The sequence below is a fragment of the Ailuropoda melanoleuca genome, chromosome 5 (genome assembly GCF_002007445.2).
Source record: "Ailuropoda melanoleuca isolate Jingjing chromosome 5, ASM200744v2, whole genome shotgun sequence".
Classification (NCBI taxonomy): Eukaryota; Metazoa; Chordata; class Mammalia; order Carnivora; family Ursidae; genus Ailuropoda; species Ailuropoda melanoleuca.
Genome location: NC_048222.1, coordinates 28,594,467 through 28,610,743, shown reverse-complemented (window position 1 = coordinate 28,610,743; position 16,277 = coordinate 28,594,467). Strand labels below are relative to the sequence as shown.

The 16,277-nt window shown below is 55.2% G+C and overlaps 1 protein-coding gene across 8 annotated transcripts; it reads right to left on the bottom strand.

The window, feature by feature from the left end:
• Positions 1–58: 58 nt before the first annotated feature.
• On the bottom strand, positions 59–15,318 carry LOC100483821 (ras/Rap GTPase-activating protein SynGAP). Of its 8 annotated transcripts, XR_004625448.1 has the most exons (15): positions 15,135–15,316; positions 14,818–14,916; positions 12,732–13,358; positions 12,446–12,590; positions 12,031–12,175; positions 10,282–10,518; positions 9,942–10,143; positions 9,555–9,733; positions 8,842–8,883; positions 7,373–8,447; positions 6,794–6,967; positions 4,722–4,933; positions 3,495–3,585; positions 2,583–2,662; positions 61–2,374 (listed from the first exon to the last, which is right to left on the bottom strand). XR_004625448.1 is itself a non-coding variant. In XM_034660549.1 (14 exons), exons 1-13 carry the CDS (start codon positions 15,276–15,278, stop codon positions 3,535–3,537), a joined length of 3,345 nt encoding a protein of 1,114 aa, XP_034516440.1. In that variant the 5' UTR covers positions 15,279–15,316; the 3' UTR covers positions 59–2,662; positions 3,495–3,534. The 8 variants fall into 8 exon arrangements, 7 of the variants coding, with proteins under 7 accessions (XP_034516440.1, XP_034516442.1, XP_034516439.1 ...); XM_034660549.1 differs by having other exon boundaries at positions 59–2,662; positions 3,495–3,598; XM_034660551.1 differs by having other exon boundaries at positions 59–2,662; positions 3,495–3,598; positions 4,722–4,927; positions 15,135–15,296.
• Positions 15,319–16,277: the final 959 nt, after the last annotated feature.

Sequence of the window (16,277 nt, the reverse complement as noted above, 5' to 3'; positions counted from 1 at the left end):
CCCTGCCCCCAGGACAACCCCCCACCCCCATCCTCCTATTTTATTTCTCACCTGCAGTAGAAGTTACATCTTCTGGGATCAGGGAGAAGAGAATCTCACCCCCTGACTCCTAACGGGCCTTCAACCCAGGGAGTCATACCAGGAAACCAGTTCAGAAGAAACAAGTTCCTATCTCACCCCCAACCTAACCCCTTGTATCTTCCCCTACCCAGCCTCCCTCCTCCTTTCTTGGAACCCCCTCCCAGCCCACCCCCAGTCCGAGGTAGGAACTTTGTGTTGAGCGAACAAGGGGAGGCAGTACAGCAAAACCTCATTAATCCAAACTCCCATGGATTTGGACTTTTTTCATAATTTGAACAAAAACTGGGCTTGAGTTTTCCTTTAGCTCTGAAGAAAGGGTGTGCTAAGCAAATTAATAGTGGAAATGCGTCTGTAGGAGGGTACCAGCCAACAGACTTTTGAATCCTCTCTATTCATTAACACATGCTCCCTGAGGGCCTCGAGTGGAAAAGCCTTGTTCTTCGAGTCCTACTTACTGTATGTATTTTGAAGACATGCATTTCATTAAATAGACACTGCCATTCAGTTTTGTCACTTGTTCAGAGTGGTCATCTTATTGAATATAACATTCCAAATTAGAGAGGTTTAACTGTACTGGGGGGTGGAAGGACAAAGGATTCAGGGAAGTGATGGGGGACGGTAAAAACATTGTGGGAGGGCTGCCTCTCTCTTGTGCTAAAGGCAGAAATGACTAGGAGTGTCTGCAGAGGCACAGCATGCCCCGATCCCTGTGTCCCCAGGAAGCAAAACTGCTTCATTCCTTTCCACCCCCATGTTCCTTTCAACCCCTCTCCCTGGGATCCCAGTCATGGGGAGAGGTCTACCAGACCCTACTCCCACCCCTGGACCAGCTAGCTCCTGCCTCCTGCCTCCTGCCCTCGGCTCTGGCTTCTGTTCCTCTGCTAGGAGAGAAGAAAGCCACCTATATTACACTTCCGGTCGCTCACTTGGTTTTTTAAAATACAGGCACAAAATTAATTTCTAAGCCAATGGCTGCATTGCAGAGGGGCCAATACCTAAAAGTGATTTAGAAAGTGTCCTAATTATTTCCCAGGCCAAGGGGCATTGAGGCCCATTACATGTAACCATATCTCTGTAGGATACAAAAACATTCCAAGTCGAGGCTCCTGGATCAGCTCTCCCTTCCCAAAGAGCTCAGCTCTGAGAAGGTCACGAAAACCCCAGCCTTAAGCCAAGCCTCCCCCTTAGCCTGCTGAGCATCTCACACACTTTCCCCAAGTCAGCGAGAGAGGAAATTACGTATGGTGGGGGATCCTGAATGTGGCAGGAGAGCAGGGAAGGGGACCTCAGATTCCCTCCTCTCTGCTTGTCTGCTGGCGACAGAACATAGGCATGCCCCCAACACCCCCATGGACCCAAATTTAGAAAGTAGATAAATGAGGGTGCCATTATTCATTTTACAAAAGAATTCACTGCAGGAGTCCTTTAAATGGTGAGGTCCCCTGGTGCCTTTTAGCATCTGTTTACAGATCACTAACTACTTTGACACAGAGGCTGGGCAGGCAGAGTTAAAATTACAGTGTGAGGAGCCACTGCCCACTGCAGCTCAATCCCACAGAAAAGCACCTCAGAAATGATGTCAGTGGCTGACAGGTTCCCATTTACTGGTTTTTAGGTAGGACTGTGCGTCCGGCAAGGCCACTGGGTGGCGGGAGACGGGGAGTGAGCTCTGACAAGAAGAGAGATTATTTAACATGCTGTTCCTGGCATCTCTGCCTGGGAATCCACATGGCTACTGAGCCCATGATCTTATCTAGGAAGACGGCTCACCCCATTTCCAACTCCCACGCCACATGGGCCAGTCTGTGTCCTAACATCTGTCAAGGCTCCTTTTTTGTTCCTTCTTGTTCCACTCACCCTGCCTAGTGTCCTGACATCCTGAGCGGCATTCTTTCCAGTGCCCCTTCCCAAAGTCCTCCTGAGTTAGCTTACCCATTCCTAATTCCCACCCAGTGGGGCCCAACAGGAGCTGCAGATGCCTTCTACCTCGTAGATGGAAGGGAGGAAGAGAGAGGAACAGGTGAGGGGTGGAAGGAGGGGTGGAGAACTGAGGTTAGGGAAGGAAGAGGAAACCCCCACCTACCTGCTGCAGTCAGCACAGCCCCTCTAGCCAGGGTCCCCTAACCCATCATCACTGCCACCCCTTAACAAAACCCACCCTCAACGTCCCAACTCCCAAGGACGCTCTGGTGAAATGGGGGGTGACAGACATACACTGGAGAGGCAGAGGAAGAGGACTGAGAGGAGGCTGGGCGGTGGGTTCTGTCGAAGGAGATGTGGGGATGTGCTGGACCTGTCCAGGGTAAAATGCTTGGTATTGGCAGGGTGTCACTGAACAGTTCTGGGAGCAGCAGGAAGTGCTCTCTTTGGTCAGATGGGTCTGCGCAGGAGATGTCAGGAGGGTAGGGTCCGTGGAAGTTCTCGGGTGTGGAGGGCAGCAGTGAGGGAGGGGGTGGGGAGAGGCTCCAGAGAGTCAGAGGGGAGTGGGCTTCACGACCAACCTGCAGTGGTCCGGAGTCACCTCCCCCTGTGTCCTCCGCCCGTGGTCAAAGCGGAACCAGGAGAATTACCTGATGAGGAGCTGCAGGGGGAGAGAGTGGGGTCATGGGGTCAGGAGCCTTGGCGGTAGTGGTGGGGAAGCCTGGCGGTCAGAGCAAAGGGAGGCGGAGCATGGGTGGGAAAGTGAGCAGAATTGGGGAGAGCAAAGGGTAAGGGTGCAGGAGGGAGGTCCTAAAAGCTGGCTGAGGAGAGAGGGAGGGCAGCGGGGAGCTGGAGAGCTGGACAGGTGTGAGGACCAGAAGGAGGGACAGGCCAGAGGCCTTCCCTGGATTTAAATACTGAGGGAAGGAGAATTTATGGGGTGGGAGGGACCTTCAAGAGCTAAAGAGTCAGAAGAGGAACTGCCCAGGAAACAGGAAAATTGGGGAGCCAAGAGAACAGAGGTGATGGGGGCCATTCAGAGCCTGAGAAGCTAGAACTCATACTGCCCTGTGCTCTATTCCAGCAAACTACAGCCTCTAGCCCTTCTGGCCCAAGAAGGGCTCAGAGGAAGCTGAATTCCCTGATGTGAACAGAGGCAGGCACAGACAGGGCAGGGGTGCCAGGAACTGGGTGGGCTCTGGGGGCAGAGAGACTGAGGTTCTGGCGGATGTTCCAAGACCCAGACAGGAGTGGGAAAGACAGGGCAGGAAGGCATAGGAGTGGGGCTGACACTGCCAGGAGTGACAAAGGCACAGACAATGGGATGAAGATGGGGTCACTGGGGGGGCTGCCAGGAGCAGCCAGTGGACAAACAGAGGACAGTGGGAGACAGATGGCGATGGGGCTGGGTGGCTGGTGCAGTGAGTGCACGAAGGACAGTGGGATGGATGGGGATGGGACACGGAGAAGATAAATGACATTGTAATTTCCACCTGAGCGTCGAGCAGCCTCTTCTTGGGTTCGGGCAGCGGCTCAGGCATGGCGGGGTGGTCCCGGCGCAGCTCCTCCTCCACCAGCATCAGCCTGAAGGGACGGGCTTCAGTGGGGTTAGTGGCGGGCACGGGCTTGGAGCCTGCCAGTGGAACTCCTGATCCTGGGGAACCGCTAGAGCTCTCTGGAAAAGCTTCGGGCGTCCTTCTCCTCTGCCCTCAGAATCCTTCCATTGTTAGGACCCAAAAGACTCCCTGAATTAACCTTCCTCTCTGGGACCCTCACATCTCCCTGCTAAGGACAGCTTTCGGGGCCTCAAAGACCTCTACCACCCAGACACCACCACCCCTCCCCGGCCCTCCAACCTTCCATTCAGGACAGTGCCCTCCCACAGCCCCTCTGTGGCTGAAGGCCTGGCTTCTATGTCCCATTCCGCCTCACTGAACCTAGGACACCTCCAGTGTCTCCCCTGGGATACTCCTAGCCCAAGAGGGGTACCTATGGTCATCATTCCCACCACCTCCCTGCCTTTGATGAAGGTTCTCAAGGTGATTTCTCATCAAGGATATCCATTAGAGCAGTGTTTCGAAATAAGTTTCAACTCAAGCCTTTTTCTTCTAATTAATCTTACTCAAAGCTACATTCAGAGTGGATCAAAATGGGACTGGCTCTGGTTTGAGTGGGGCCTGGGATTCCATCCACTTCTCAGGATAGCTGACCCCCTTGCTAAGACACCTTCTTTGGAGGCCAGGGCTTGGCAATTGAAAATGTGCACACGCTGAAAGAAGGGTCATCACTTTCTAACAGAACATCTTTTCAGGGCTGGAGAGTTTACCCAGGACAGGGATGGCTGGGAGCTACTCTGGCTAGGGATCTCTGCGTGGGTTTGGGGAGAACATCACAGGCTGGATTGAGAATAACCAGTGGGGAGTCCCAGCCCAGGCTGGTGCCAGACACATAGTGATGGACGGTAACAGGCACATTTTCCAAGGGCTTCAGAAGTTACTCTGTTAGGAGAGAAGTTAGGATTTGGAACAGGGACATTTATACACTAGGCAAGAAGTTTCTTCCCATTTGGTGATTGGTGAGTGAGTGGCAATCTCTGGGATCAGGGTCGTGGGCTTTCCTCATGGTGTCCTGAGTTTGGGGCAGGAGGCTGGAGGGGGAGCTCACTGGCTCTTTTCAGCCTCAGGCTCTCCCTTGCTATCCCTCCCCAGGCCGCCCCTCACCTGCCAATGATGCTCTTGATCTGCGAATCCTTCTCCACCTGTTGCTGCCTTAGCCTCTTCTCGCTCTGCTCCAGTCGGGCCTGATACTGCATCAAGATTTTGCTGGTCTGCTCTTCCTGGGACAGCAGCCTCCGCTCATACTCCTCTAGCTTCCGGTTGGACATGTGCAGCCGCTCCTTCAGTGAGTGGATCTCCTCCTCATACTCCTTCACCTGCCCGCCGGGCACACGACCCCGCACTGTGAGGGGTGCCTCACCCCAACCCCACCACCAGTCTCTGTCCCTGCCTACCGTGCAGCCACTGCATGGTGAGGGACATCCCAACTGCCTTCTCCAGCCCTCTCCCTGCCTGCTGATCATACCAGACACGGTGGCTTTTGAGAAAGCCCTACTATGGAGCTAAGGCTGCTTTAAAATGGACCAAGGTCGTATGCTCCCATACCCTGAGAAGTATATACCTGCCCTCACATGTAAATCTGGACACATGAGGACCCACACAAGAACCTAGACAGATTCGGGGCGCCTGGGTGGCACAGCGGTTAAGCGTCTGCCTTCAGCTCAGGGCGTGATCCCGGTGTTCTGGGATGGAGCCCCACATCAGGCTCCTCTGCTAGGAGCCTGTTTCTTCCTCTCCCACTCCCCCTGCTTGTGTTCCCTATCTCGCTGGCTGTCTCTATCTCTGTCAAATAAATAAATAAAATCTTTAAAAAAAAAAAAAAAAGAACCTAGACAGATTCAAGGACACACCTTGAGTGACCGTACCCAGAAATTAAAGATTAAAGTGATTCTTCAATCCAACCAGAGCACATGGGGAAGAGCCAGGAAAAAAAGACAATGGATAAGGAGAGGCTATATGGGATCATGGGTCTGGGCTTCAAACAAGTCCAGGCTGAGAATCCAGGACTGCCTCTCTGTTGATAATGATCCCAGAATTCTGGGGCTAGAAGGGCACAGGAGAGTCATTTTTATCTGCCCTATTGGCTCTAGACCCTAGAGCTGTGTGTGCTATCCAGTACAGTAGCCACTAGCTACGTGTGGTTATTTAAAATGTAAATAAAAACTAAACATTTAATTCCTTAATTGCATCAGCCACATGTGGCCAGTGGTTACCATACTGGATGGTGTAGATCATAGAACATTTCTCATTACCGCAGAAAATTCTACTGGATGGTCCTGGTCTAGAGACTTCCTCAACAAAAATATGTCATCTGAGCCACAGAACAGAAAAAATAATTTGAGAGAATATTTGTTCATTCTCCAAAGAGGATACATACATAATCAACCCCATTCTAGACACAAAGGAGAGATGTTACTTATTACCTAAGGGGGCTACCTTGGGGCATTAGGGCTTAATTCTCTCATGGAACTTGCTACACCAAGTCCATCTAGGTCAGGCACAACACTTTCCTATGCTCAAAGACCACAGCTCCCAAGAAACCTGTCACTTCTCCCCCAAGTTGGGGTCCTACAGTCTTTACATTAACCGAATCCTACAGCCACTCTCTGAAGAAGCAACAGCTTCCCCAAGGAACTTTCTGCTAAGTTATCTGTGTGTGCCCCTGAACTCTTGCTGTCTTCTGCTCCAGCTGAGAGTTTGGTCTTTCCACACATGGGCCAATACATACCACTTTCCAACACCAACCCTCTGTCACCTATGCTGGTGGGACAATGCCTGGCTAAGCTGGACATCATTTGTAGTACAACTGCAGCCCCTCTGCCCCCCACCCAGTTTAGCAGCTCCCACTGCTGGGAGAGCAGCCCTCCCTTTCCTGAGTCGTCCTAGGAGCCAGGGCTTATGTTCTCCCTGGGGAGGAACACGGAAATAAGCTTTAACATAGAATATTTCTTCGCAAACAGTCTATGATGCGTATAAGCCACAAGATAAAGCTGGAAGTTAGTTTTCCAACCGACTGTGTGTGCCCAGCCTCCCCTAGAAGACTGAAGGCTTCTCAAGAAAGGGGATCAGGTTTTTGTTTCTTCTTTCCACTGTAACTACTTGACCCCGGGTGCTTCCCTGAGAAGCGTCTAGAGGCTTCCCTTGTGGGTAATGGGAAGGTCAGGGGCCCACCGTACCCTGTCCAGTCGGCTCTCATCCATCGACTTAGAGTACTCCTTGAGCTTGTACTCTTCTCGCTCGATGTGGGCACTCTCGATGTCAGCTGACAGGTGAGGCATGTTGGAGACCCAGGCCACCGTCCGCTCGGAGGCTGGCATGGTGGGGTTCAGCGTGGATGGCGCCTGAGAATGCTGGGATGGGGCCAGGTGGGGGTGAAGAGAGAGGAAAGGTGGGAGAAGGCAGGGTGCATTTAGGAGGAGAGAGTGCTGCCGGAGGAGATGACCATCCCAGTCTTGTTCCCCTGCTCTGGTGCTGATGCCCTTGTGAATGCTATTTAATGATTTCTCATGTCTCTCCTCTGGAGAGGTGAGCTCCATGAGGGCAATGTTTGTGTGGCGTTCACTGTCAGACCCACAGTGCCTAGAACACGACGTGACACGTAGCAGGGACTCTATATACAATTTGTTTAATGAATGAAAGGAGGCGAGAAAATTATAACTTCAGACCCCAGACTATTCTGCCCCTACCTCCCCAAACCACTTCCTCCTTCCCTCCCTGTTCTTCACCCATTTGGCCTTCCTCCCACCCTCACATACCTGCTTGGTGATGGAGGGCTTGAGCCCCGCACCCCCTCCGCCACCGCTGCCCCCGCTGCCCCCAATGCTGCCCTCTTTGCTGAGGCTCTGTTGCCGTGGACGGGCAGGGCCATAACTCGGCTCCGGTGACTGCAACAGATTCCCACTGGATGGCCGGGGTTTCTGGGCAGCGCTGACCGTCAACTGCTGAGACTTGCCCCTCTGCAATGGAGGCGGTTGACCCCCACCACCCCCGCCACTGCCCCCACCGCCGCTCCCACCTCCGGGCCCTGAGGGGGCAGGCCTCTGGGGACCAATGGTGATCTGGGGAGGGGACAGCATGTGCTGCAGGTTGTCCTGGAGTGAGAGCTGCCGACGGGTGAAGTCAGTGCCAGAGGGTCCAAACTCATCACTGTAGCTGTGGCTGTGAAGGATGGAAGCGGCAGGGGGCTTGGGGACCCCTGAGGAGAGGTCCTCGCTCTTGCTATAGCCATGGAACGGGGCAAAGGTGTCCCCTGGGGGCTCTCCACCTCGGTGGTGGTGATGGTGGTGATGGTGGTGATGGGAGGAAGGTGGGCCGTGACCACCACCCCCTCCATGGCCCCCTGGGGGACCTGGCCCATCAGCAGCCATGTGGAAGAGAGGGTTCTGGAAGGAGAGGGGGATGCGCAGTTGCTGGGCAGGGACACCGTCCGTGGTGACACCCATCTGGCTGAGGCGCATGCCAGCCGCTGTAATGGACGAGCCACTCCCCTGGGAGAGGCGTCCAGCGGGCGCAGGCCGCAGCCCCAAGGCTGCGGTCAGGGAAGCCTGGCTCGAGTGCAGCAGGTCCCCAACAGCCGCCAGGTTGGACACGCTGCTGCTGTTGAGGCGGCCACCGGGCCCGTCGCCCTGCAAATCCAGCATGGAGACACTCTTGTTGACACTCAGCATCTTCTGCTCTGGCTCTGTGATGTCCGAGCTGCTCGTGCAGTATGCTGGCGAGGAACGGGCCAGGGGTGGACGGCTTACATAGAACAGGTCTTTACCCCCACCAGGGGGTGGTGGGGGTGGCTTTTCCTTGGTTGGGGAAGGGAGGCGAGCCATGTCCATAGAGCTGTGGGAAGGGAAAGGGGCATACAGGCAGGAGGTGAGGCCGAGGCCCCTGGCAACTGAGCCTGCTGTGGTCTGGCACAGGCCTTGGGGTGAGAAGTGGGACCCGCAGGGAAGGGTGGGGAGCTGGTGGTGGCAGCTCTGGAGAGGGCTGGCAGGGAGCACGGGAGGGGATACGTGGGAAAAAGGAAAGGAAAAGGCCCCTCCAGGAAGGGATTGACCCAGAGGAGGGGAGATGGGGGCACCAAGAGGAGGGATGAGGGCCAGGTCCGGGCAGATATGGAGGAGATGAGGGTGCATGGAGGAGAAGAGGAGAGGAGGAAGGTGAAGGCCACTGGCATGGGAGCAGGGAGCAGAGAGGAGAGGAGAGGGGGGTGGGGGAGGGGAGAGCCCCTCACCTGTTGAGGCCTCGAGCCATGAAGGACTGAAGGTCGATGGAGCTGGAGAGAGATGGGAAGAGGGGCAAGCACAGATAGAGAGAAGGAGAGAGGTGGGCAGAAGGCGTGGACACATCGAAGGAGAGGCAGGAATGGTGGGATGGGTATGGCGTCATGGAGGGAGACCAGAGCGGAGGGACAAGCAGGGCGGTCAGCAGAGAAGGAGCAGCCGAGGCTGCCACATCGGAACGGATGTTGGAGCTCAGGAGGCCCTGCTAGGGTCCCCAGGTTACTTCTCCCGTGCTGGATCGTGACTGAGCTCTGCTCGGTTCTGGTGGGGGCTGCGGTAGCGCTTATTTACCAACCAGTACAGTGTCGGGTCAGTGTTTGGATACTACACGGCTGGTCCAACATGTCTGGCTGAACCTCGGCTCTGGGACAGGCATGGGCCAGCGAGGGACCAGGCAAATGAGAGCTTGCAGCAGGAAGCCCCAGGCTTACAACAAGCTGGAGCCGGAAGAGCCTCTGCGCACTTCCCGGGGCTGGAGATTCCTGCTCCCTCTGGTCTTAAAAGGCTCTCAGCCTAACCTGTCTCCTTGCCATTTTCTCTGAGACCCTGCCTCTTTTTTCTTTCTTTCAAGCCCTAGAGAGATGCACAGGGGCCCAGTGAAGTGTATCCAGAACAGAAAAGTAGGGGCTCCTAGGGCACAGGTGTGGGGGTCCCAGATACTCACCTGTTGAGGTCCCGCATCATGTAGCCCTGCATCTCAGCCGATGGGCCCCGCAGCACCACAGGCTGAGGCCGGGGCCGCTCACTCTGACGGCTTGGCTGCCTTTGGATGTTGGGGTTCCTCAGAGCGGTGCTAATGTCGTTGAGGAGCCGGGGCAGTGGGCCCAGCTTCAGGAGGGCTTCCTGGAAGGGTGAGGCTGTTACCTGGGGTCTAAGCGCCCAGCTCTAAGAGGGCCCCGGAGGGTGCAGGGGGAAGGGTGTCTGAACTGGGGGAGTGGTAGAGACACACCTGGGGGCAGGGAGGGGAGAAAAATGTGTGCAGGGACTGGTCTCTCAGGCCATGGGAGCTTCTGGAGACATCTCGGGAGGGGGCAGAGGGGTGTCTGCTGACCTTACTGAGCTGGGGCAGCACCTCCCAGAGCAGGGCATGGAGTGTGGAGAGCTCTCGGCCCAAGTCGATGTAACCCTCAAAGCTACTACTGTTGGTCAGTGTGTCCAGGTTGGAGATCTCATACAGGAACTGCTGCATGGAACCCCACTCCAGCTCCAGAAACTCATTCATGAATCCCAGAAAGTCCTCCTTTGAGGTAAACCTGGCCAAGGCATCCAGAAGGTAGAGGTCACACACACAGAAGGCCTCAGGCCCACCCGTCTCAGGGTCTCTGGGGACTCGGGAGACCCTTCGTGCCCACCCCCAGCCCCACCCTTCCCCTGCCTGAGGCTTCCCTCACTTGGAAAAGTTGGCCAGGTTTTGGATGACCTTGGCGATGAGGGTTAGGGTTCGTGAGGTCTGCTCATCTGGGTACTCCTGCATGAGCCCAAAGAGACTGGGCGACATGATGGCTGGACAGAGGAAGCGCAAGAAGAGCGAGGCGCTGATCAGCCTGTCAGCGATGTCCTCCCGGCCCCGCTCTGCGCAGCGCAGTCGCCAGGATGCAAACACCTCCTTCAGCTCCCTCGGGAACACGCTGAGGGGAAGGGGCGGGGAGACAGAGAGAGAGAGAAAGAAAGAGAGAGACCAGGACTGAGCCCCAGAGACCCTCAGCTTCCAGGGAACATGCTGAGGGGGGTGGTAGGAGGTGAGGGTGTGGAAACAGAGTCGGGGAGAGACAGGGAGGGAGGGACTGCAGCAGGAAGACGGGAGGCTGCTGGAAGAAGAGGCCTATGGCAGAGGGAACAGACAGATCAGGGAGAGAGAAATGGAGGGGGAGAGAAGGTGAGGGGAGAGAGACATGCGGGAGAGAGACGGAGGGTGTATGAGAGAGACAAGGAGAGGAGTAGAAGAAAAACAGACACCAGGGAGAGACAGAGATGGGAGAGAGATGGAGGGTCACTTGAGGTACAGGGAGCTCGGACCCCCCAACTCTTCTGGATTCCAGGGAAATGGGGATGGAGGTGCCCCTGCGTGATCCCCACTCCCTGCAATGGCTCAGCGCTCACTCCCCCACCTCCCCGTTCCACTTCAGTGTCCCATTGACACCTTCAACTCTAACTTGTGTAGTGTAAAAGAGAGCTCACCATCGCCCCCACACCTCCATGGAGCTCCTCCTCCTGACTTCCCTGGTTCTGTCAATGAGGCCACAGGTCTCAAACACCAGCCTCATGGCCTCTTGAGTCATCCTTGACTCCCCACAGACAAGCTCCCTTCTTCCCAGTCAGTTGACAACTCCAGCTGATCCCTTCCTCCGAGGGGCCTTCCCAGCGAGGGGCCCCCTTCTCCCCTCCCTGCCACCATCCTGATCCACATCTCATCCAACAACAATCACCTACAACTAGCCTGCACTTTGCTCTCCCTACTCCAGTCACTCCCCGTACACACCACTTAAGGATTAATCTTCTCAATTGTGATACTTCCTGGCACCAGCACCGCTAATGGCATCCCATGACCTACCAGTGAACTCAATCTCCTTAGCCTGGCCGCTGAGGACTTCCAGATTCTAACTCCAACCCCCCCTGTCTGGACCTCTTCTCCTTCCACTCTCCATTATGAGCCACGGGCTCCATTAAACCCAAGCTAACTGCTGGCCCCCAAAAGCTCCTGGGCCGCTCACCTTCACACATGCGCCCATCTCACAGCCTTCTCCTGCAATGTCTCCTTTGCCCACTATATCCGCCTATCAGAACCCAACCCAATCTTCAAAGCCCAGCCCCGGGGACACCTCCTCCGTGAAGCCTTCCCTGCTTATCCCAATCAAAGCTCTGCCTTCTCTGACCTTGTTTCCTGGCGGAACCCTCACTTGGCACTTCACACATACAACAACTGTTCCGTGGCTTTCCGTGTATCTACTCTGTCCCCATTCGTTCCGGGTGAGGCCCTCTAAGGGCAGGGCCAGGCCTCATTCCTCTCTGTCTGCTTTACAGCCCCCAGCACACCACTTTGCCTGTAACCAGTACTCGGTCCTCTTTGCAGATGGACAGATGGATGAACAGATGAACACACGACCCCAGCCCCGGCCCCCACCCAGCGTTCCCAGTCTCACCAGTGGGAGTTGACCACCTTGCACAGGGCCAACTCACAGCACATCCGCAGGTTGGCCTGGTGCTCTGCCAGGCTGGACGCCGTGCACTTGATGGGGTCCACCTCGCAATTCTCCTCAGACTCATACAGAGCACGGATGAATTCCCCTGGGGTGGGGGCACAACAGAGGGTGGTCACACTTGCCAAGGGCAGGGATGGGGGCCGCCTGGGTTGGGGAATCTCGGAATCCCATGTTTGGAGGCTGGAGTCCGGGGACTCATCAAGCTGGGTTGGGGACTCGGAATCCCATGTTTGGAGGCTGGAGTCCGGGGACTCATCAAGCTGAGGAAGGGTGACTTGGGGTCTGGAGCAGCCAGGTTTAGGGTTGGGATACGCATCTGGTAGGTTTGGGAAGAAGACCTGAGGGTGGGCCATACCAATGGCATCCTTGAGGTATTTCTGACCAATCAGTCTCATGTACTCTTCTATGGCTTTAGTGGCGAGCGTGTTCTCGCGGAATATGAGGTGCTCCCGTTCCATGAACCGGTCCACCTCAGACATGGCCATGTCTGAAAGGAAGTCCTGAGACCCGGGAAAATCCAAGGGTCAGCCTCTGTACAACCCAAGCTCATTCTGAAGACAGAAGTGCCCTATCCTTACTATGCCCCCTCCCCAGCAAGTGCCCACTCCTGGGTCACCTACTCCTGAGGGCACAGCACTCACCTTGGCCTTGCCCGTACTCTGCAGAATGTGAACCAGTGCACTGGCCACCTCCTCCTTGCCCTTGACATTCAGGGCGGGCTCCAGTACTGCACACAGCATCCGATAGTGGTTGGTGACATACTCTGCAAACTCCTTATACAGCTCCATGGGCAGGATACTCATCGTCTGGTAACGCGCTTTCAGCCGCACAGCCGGGCAGCCTCCTTTGCCCTTGCCCCCTGAGCCACTCCCCGAGCCCCCGCCTCCTCCTGAGCCCCCCATCCCCCCGGAGCCCCCGCTGCCCGTCGGCAGGGTGACGGGGTACCACTGCTCTGTGAAGTGGCGCCCAGCGAGGGTGGCCACGGGCACAGTCACCAGGCCAACATAGCCCGCCTTGTCCTTCTTGCGCTTTTTGTCTGAGTCACGGTACAGATGTAGCCGCAGGGCGCGGACAGCCGGCAGGTTGTTAAACTCGAAGTGCTCGCCCCAGAAGACGGTGTCCCCTGAGGCCGAGCGGGGCTTGGAGGTGGTGCGCGCGTACAGCATGTCGTCCAGGCAGAGCTCGCAGTAGTACCGCTTCTTGGGGGGCAGCTCCCGAGCCTCTATGATCCACAGCTTCAACACGTTGTCCACCCGGCGGCTGTTGTCCTGGGGTGGTGGGGTGGGCGCGGCAGATAAAGGGGAAGGGAGAGAGAGACAGAGACACCAAGAGGGGAGAGGCAGTGAGAAAACGAGACAGGGTTTCCAAGACTGCAATCATAAGGCTGAGAAGATGTGTACCGGGTTGAACAGTGTCCCCCCCCTCCAAAATTCATGTCCACTTGGAACCTATGGATGCAGCCTTCATTGGGAAAGGGTCCTTGCCGATCTACTCGTATTAAGATGTCTTCATCCTGGATTAGAGTGGGCCCTAAATCCAATGCCTCATTTCTGTATGCAGAGGGAGATTTAGAAATCAGAGGCACGCAGAGGCAGAAATCAGACAGATGCAGCTATAAGTCAAGAAGCTATCAAGAGGCAAGGAAGAAAAAATGAGAAAAACAAAAAGAGGCAGGGAAGGATTCTTCCTAGAGCTTCAGAGGGAGCAAGGTTCTGCCAACACTTTCATTTTGGACTTTAGGTCTCCAAAACCGTAGAAGCATCAAGTTCTCTCATTTTAAGCGACCCAGGTTATAGTAAGCTGTTCAAGCAGCCCTAGACAACTAATACAGAAGGCGGCTCATCCGACAGACAACAAAATCAGCATCAGGAAAAATTTCAAAAGCTCGAAGAATAAACCCAAAATAATAAGGTGGAATTTGAAGGGAAAAACTGGGGACTCCTCCAAAGACAATCAGAGATTGCAAAAACAAAAAAGTGAGTTGCATAAATACGGGATGGGTGAGGCTATATGCAGAGTTAGTGCGAAAGGGCCTAGGGGATGCAGCGGACCACAAGGTCCTAGTCAAGCTCAGGGGATGCTACCGCATGAAGAGAACACGGTGTTCAGACTTTGCACGGGTCAGACTGCATCCAGCCTCTTGGGTCTAGTTATGGACAATGAGAAACGGGATTCCCCCAGAGGAGGGTTGCCAGGACTGTGAGCTCACTGGAACCTGGGATTCAAGAAGAGCTGATGGAACTGGGAGCATTTCTCCTGGGAAATAGAAGCCTTGGGAAGAACACAGACTCGTAGAATTTCTGAGCCAGAAGGACTTTTGAGATCATCTAATTGCCATATAAACCCCATTCCCACCAGCTTCATGGAGAGAAAACTAAGGTCTAGAGGCTTAGCTAACTGACAACCATGAGTCTTGCAGAGATGCAGCAAGCAGGGGCTAGATGTCCAGCTAGATGTCAGGATGCTGGTGGGGCACTGCTTGCCTATAAGGAAGATGGATCAACGCTGTAAGTCTGTGACTTCTATGGTAACAGACCATGAGGCAGAAAGAATGGTAACAGAAATGGGGACTCAGAGAAAAGTGGGGGTCACCTCCTGCTCATCCAGGTCCCCTCTTCCCCAAGCCTCCCTTCCCTTTAGCTCACCTTGCCCCCTAGGCCCCCAGCTTCCCCTGTGGCTTGACCTTTGCCTTGCCCATGCTGTCTGTGTCTCCTCTACTCCCGATACCTTGTTGGGTTTTACTGCCCGCTGTAGGTTCTCGATCCATTTGTCCCGTTCGGCCGCGGAACGACAGGCAAAACATTTTGTTCCTGAAGACGTTGTTACCTAGAGAGGGGCGGGGGGTTGAGATGGGGCTCCAGAGGGGAGGTGATCCCTAAGCACCTGAGACTCCATCGCCATGTCTTCCTCCCTGGCCGACCCTCCTCTCTCCCAGCTCCGGAGGTTTCTGTTTCCTTACCATCCCCACCTGTGCCACTTTCTCCAGGGCTCTGTGCCCTCACCCTCCATCACGCCTGCCCTCCCCAGCCCACTAGACTCAGTACCTCAAAACAGAACTCCTGGCCCAGGATGGAGCTATGCACTGGCTTGATAATGGAATCTTCATCCAAGTTGAGCTCCAAGGCTTCGGCCGCACTGCTAGGGCTCAGCAAGGACTCATGCGAGTGTGACTCCTTGAAGCTCTGCATCAGCCGGGCCCTAGCAGGGAAGGGTCAGAGCACAGGGTCAGGGCCTCACTCTTCTTACACACCCATGGGCCAGCTCTAGGATAGAGACCTGGGGAAGGAGCCTCCTGAACCCCCTTCCCATACAGACACAGACAGAAAGCAAACTGGCCTATCCTTGGGGAAGGACATGAACAAAGTGAGAGAAGCCAGGACCCTTTAAGAAGCCCCTACCCCCCAATTCACACCTAAGGACTGGGGACACCTGGAAATATCTCAACCCAGAAAGAGACCATCATAGGGAAATATCTCAACCCAGAAAGAGACCATCATAGGGAAAAGAAGAAAAGAAAAGAGGTGGGCCTGGGCCACTTCTAGGTGGGACTTCAAGCTGAAACCAGAACCTCAATATAAGGGGCGAAAAATGGAAGTAAAGAACCAGAAGTACAAAGAAGATGTTTGTTTGGGCCTGGCACATAGCTAGTACCTAAGAAACATTTAATGATTCAAAGAATGAATGAATCCAAGAAGAGGACAAGTTTTACAGAATCAGGAGAAAGAGGGAGGGTAAGTCACAAGAAATAGGAGAAAGCTGTGACGTGAGAAAAGGTGGAAAATGGGCCCTGGGGAAGAGGGGGAGGTAGGGCAGGAGGGAGCAGGTGGAGGCAAAGCCACGTGCAGAAAGACAGAGGATGGGAGAAGACTGAGGAGGAGCAGCCGGAAAGAAGGGCGTGGGAACAGAGATGGGGGGACAAGCAGGGACTGCACCAGACAGCAGAAGGTAAACGGGGCTGAGGGAATGGATGAGGGGCCACACAATACAGAGGGATGGGATAGTGAGCGGCTGGGAGATGGCTAGGGGAGGAAGAGTGGAGAGCAGTAGGAAAGCGGGAGGGGGAGCTCGGGTGTGGGAGCCTCCATGAAGCTATTTATAGCAGCCCCGTCATCTTGGGCTCCTTTGCCGTCAGCGCGACGCTCCCCCGGCCCCCCGCCCCCGCGGCCAGGAATACCATGCCCTCACCC

What these genes read in the sequence shown, in the direction of transcription:
- LOC100483821 (XM_034660544.1), bottom strand. Translation starts at nt 15,278, where the DNA reads ATGCAGAGCTTCAAGGAGTCACACTCGCATGAGTCCTTGCTGAGCCCT. An exon ending in AAGGTGGTCAACTCCCACTG is followed by an intron (nt 10,519 to 12,030) that starts GTGAGACTGGGA and finishes CCTTCCCCTCAG; the next exon opens with CGTGTTCCCGAGGGAGCTGA. An exon ending in AACCTGGCCAACTTTTCCAA is followed by an intron (nt 10,144 to 10,281) that starts GTGAGGGAAGCC and finishes TGCCTTGGCCAG; the next exon opens with GTTTACCTCAAAGGAGGACT.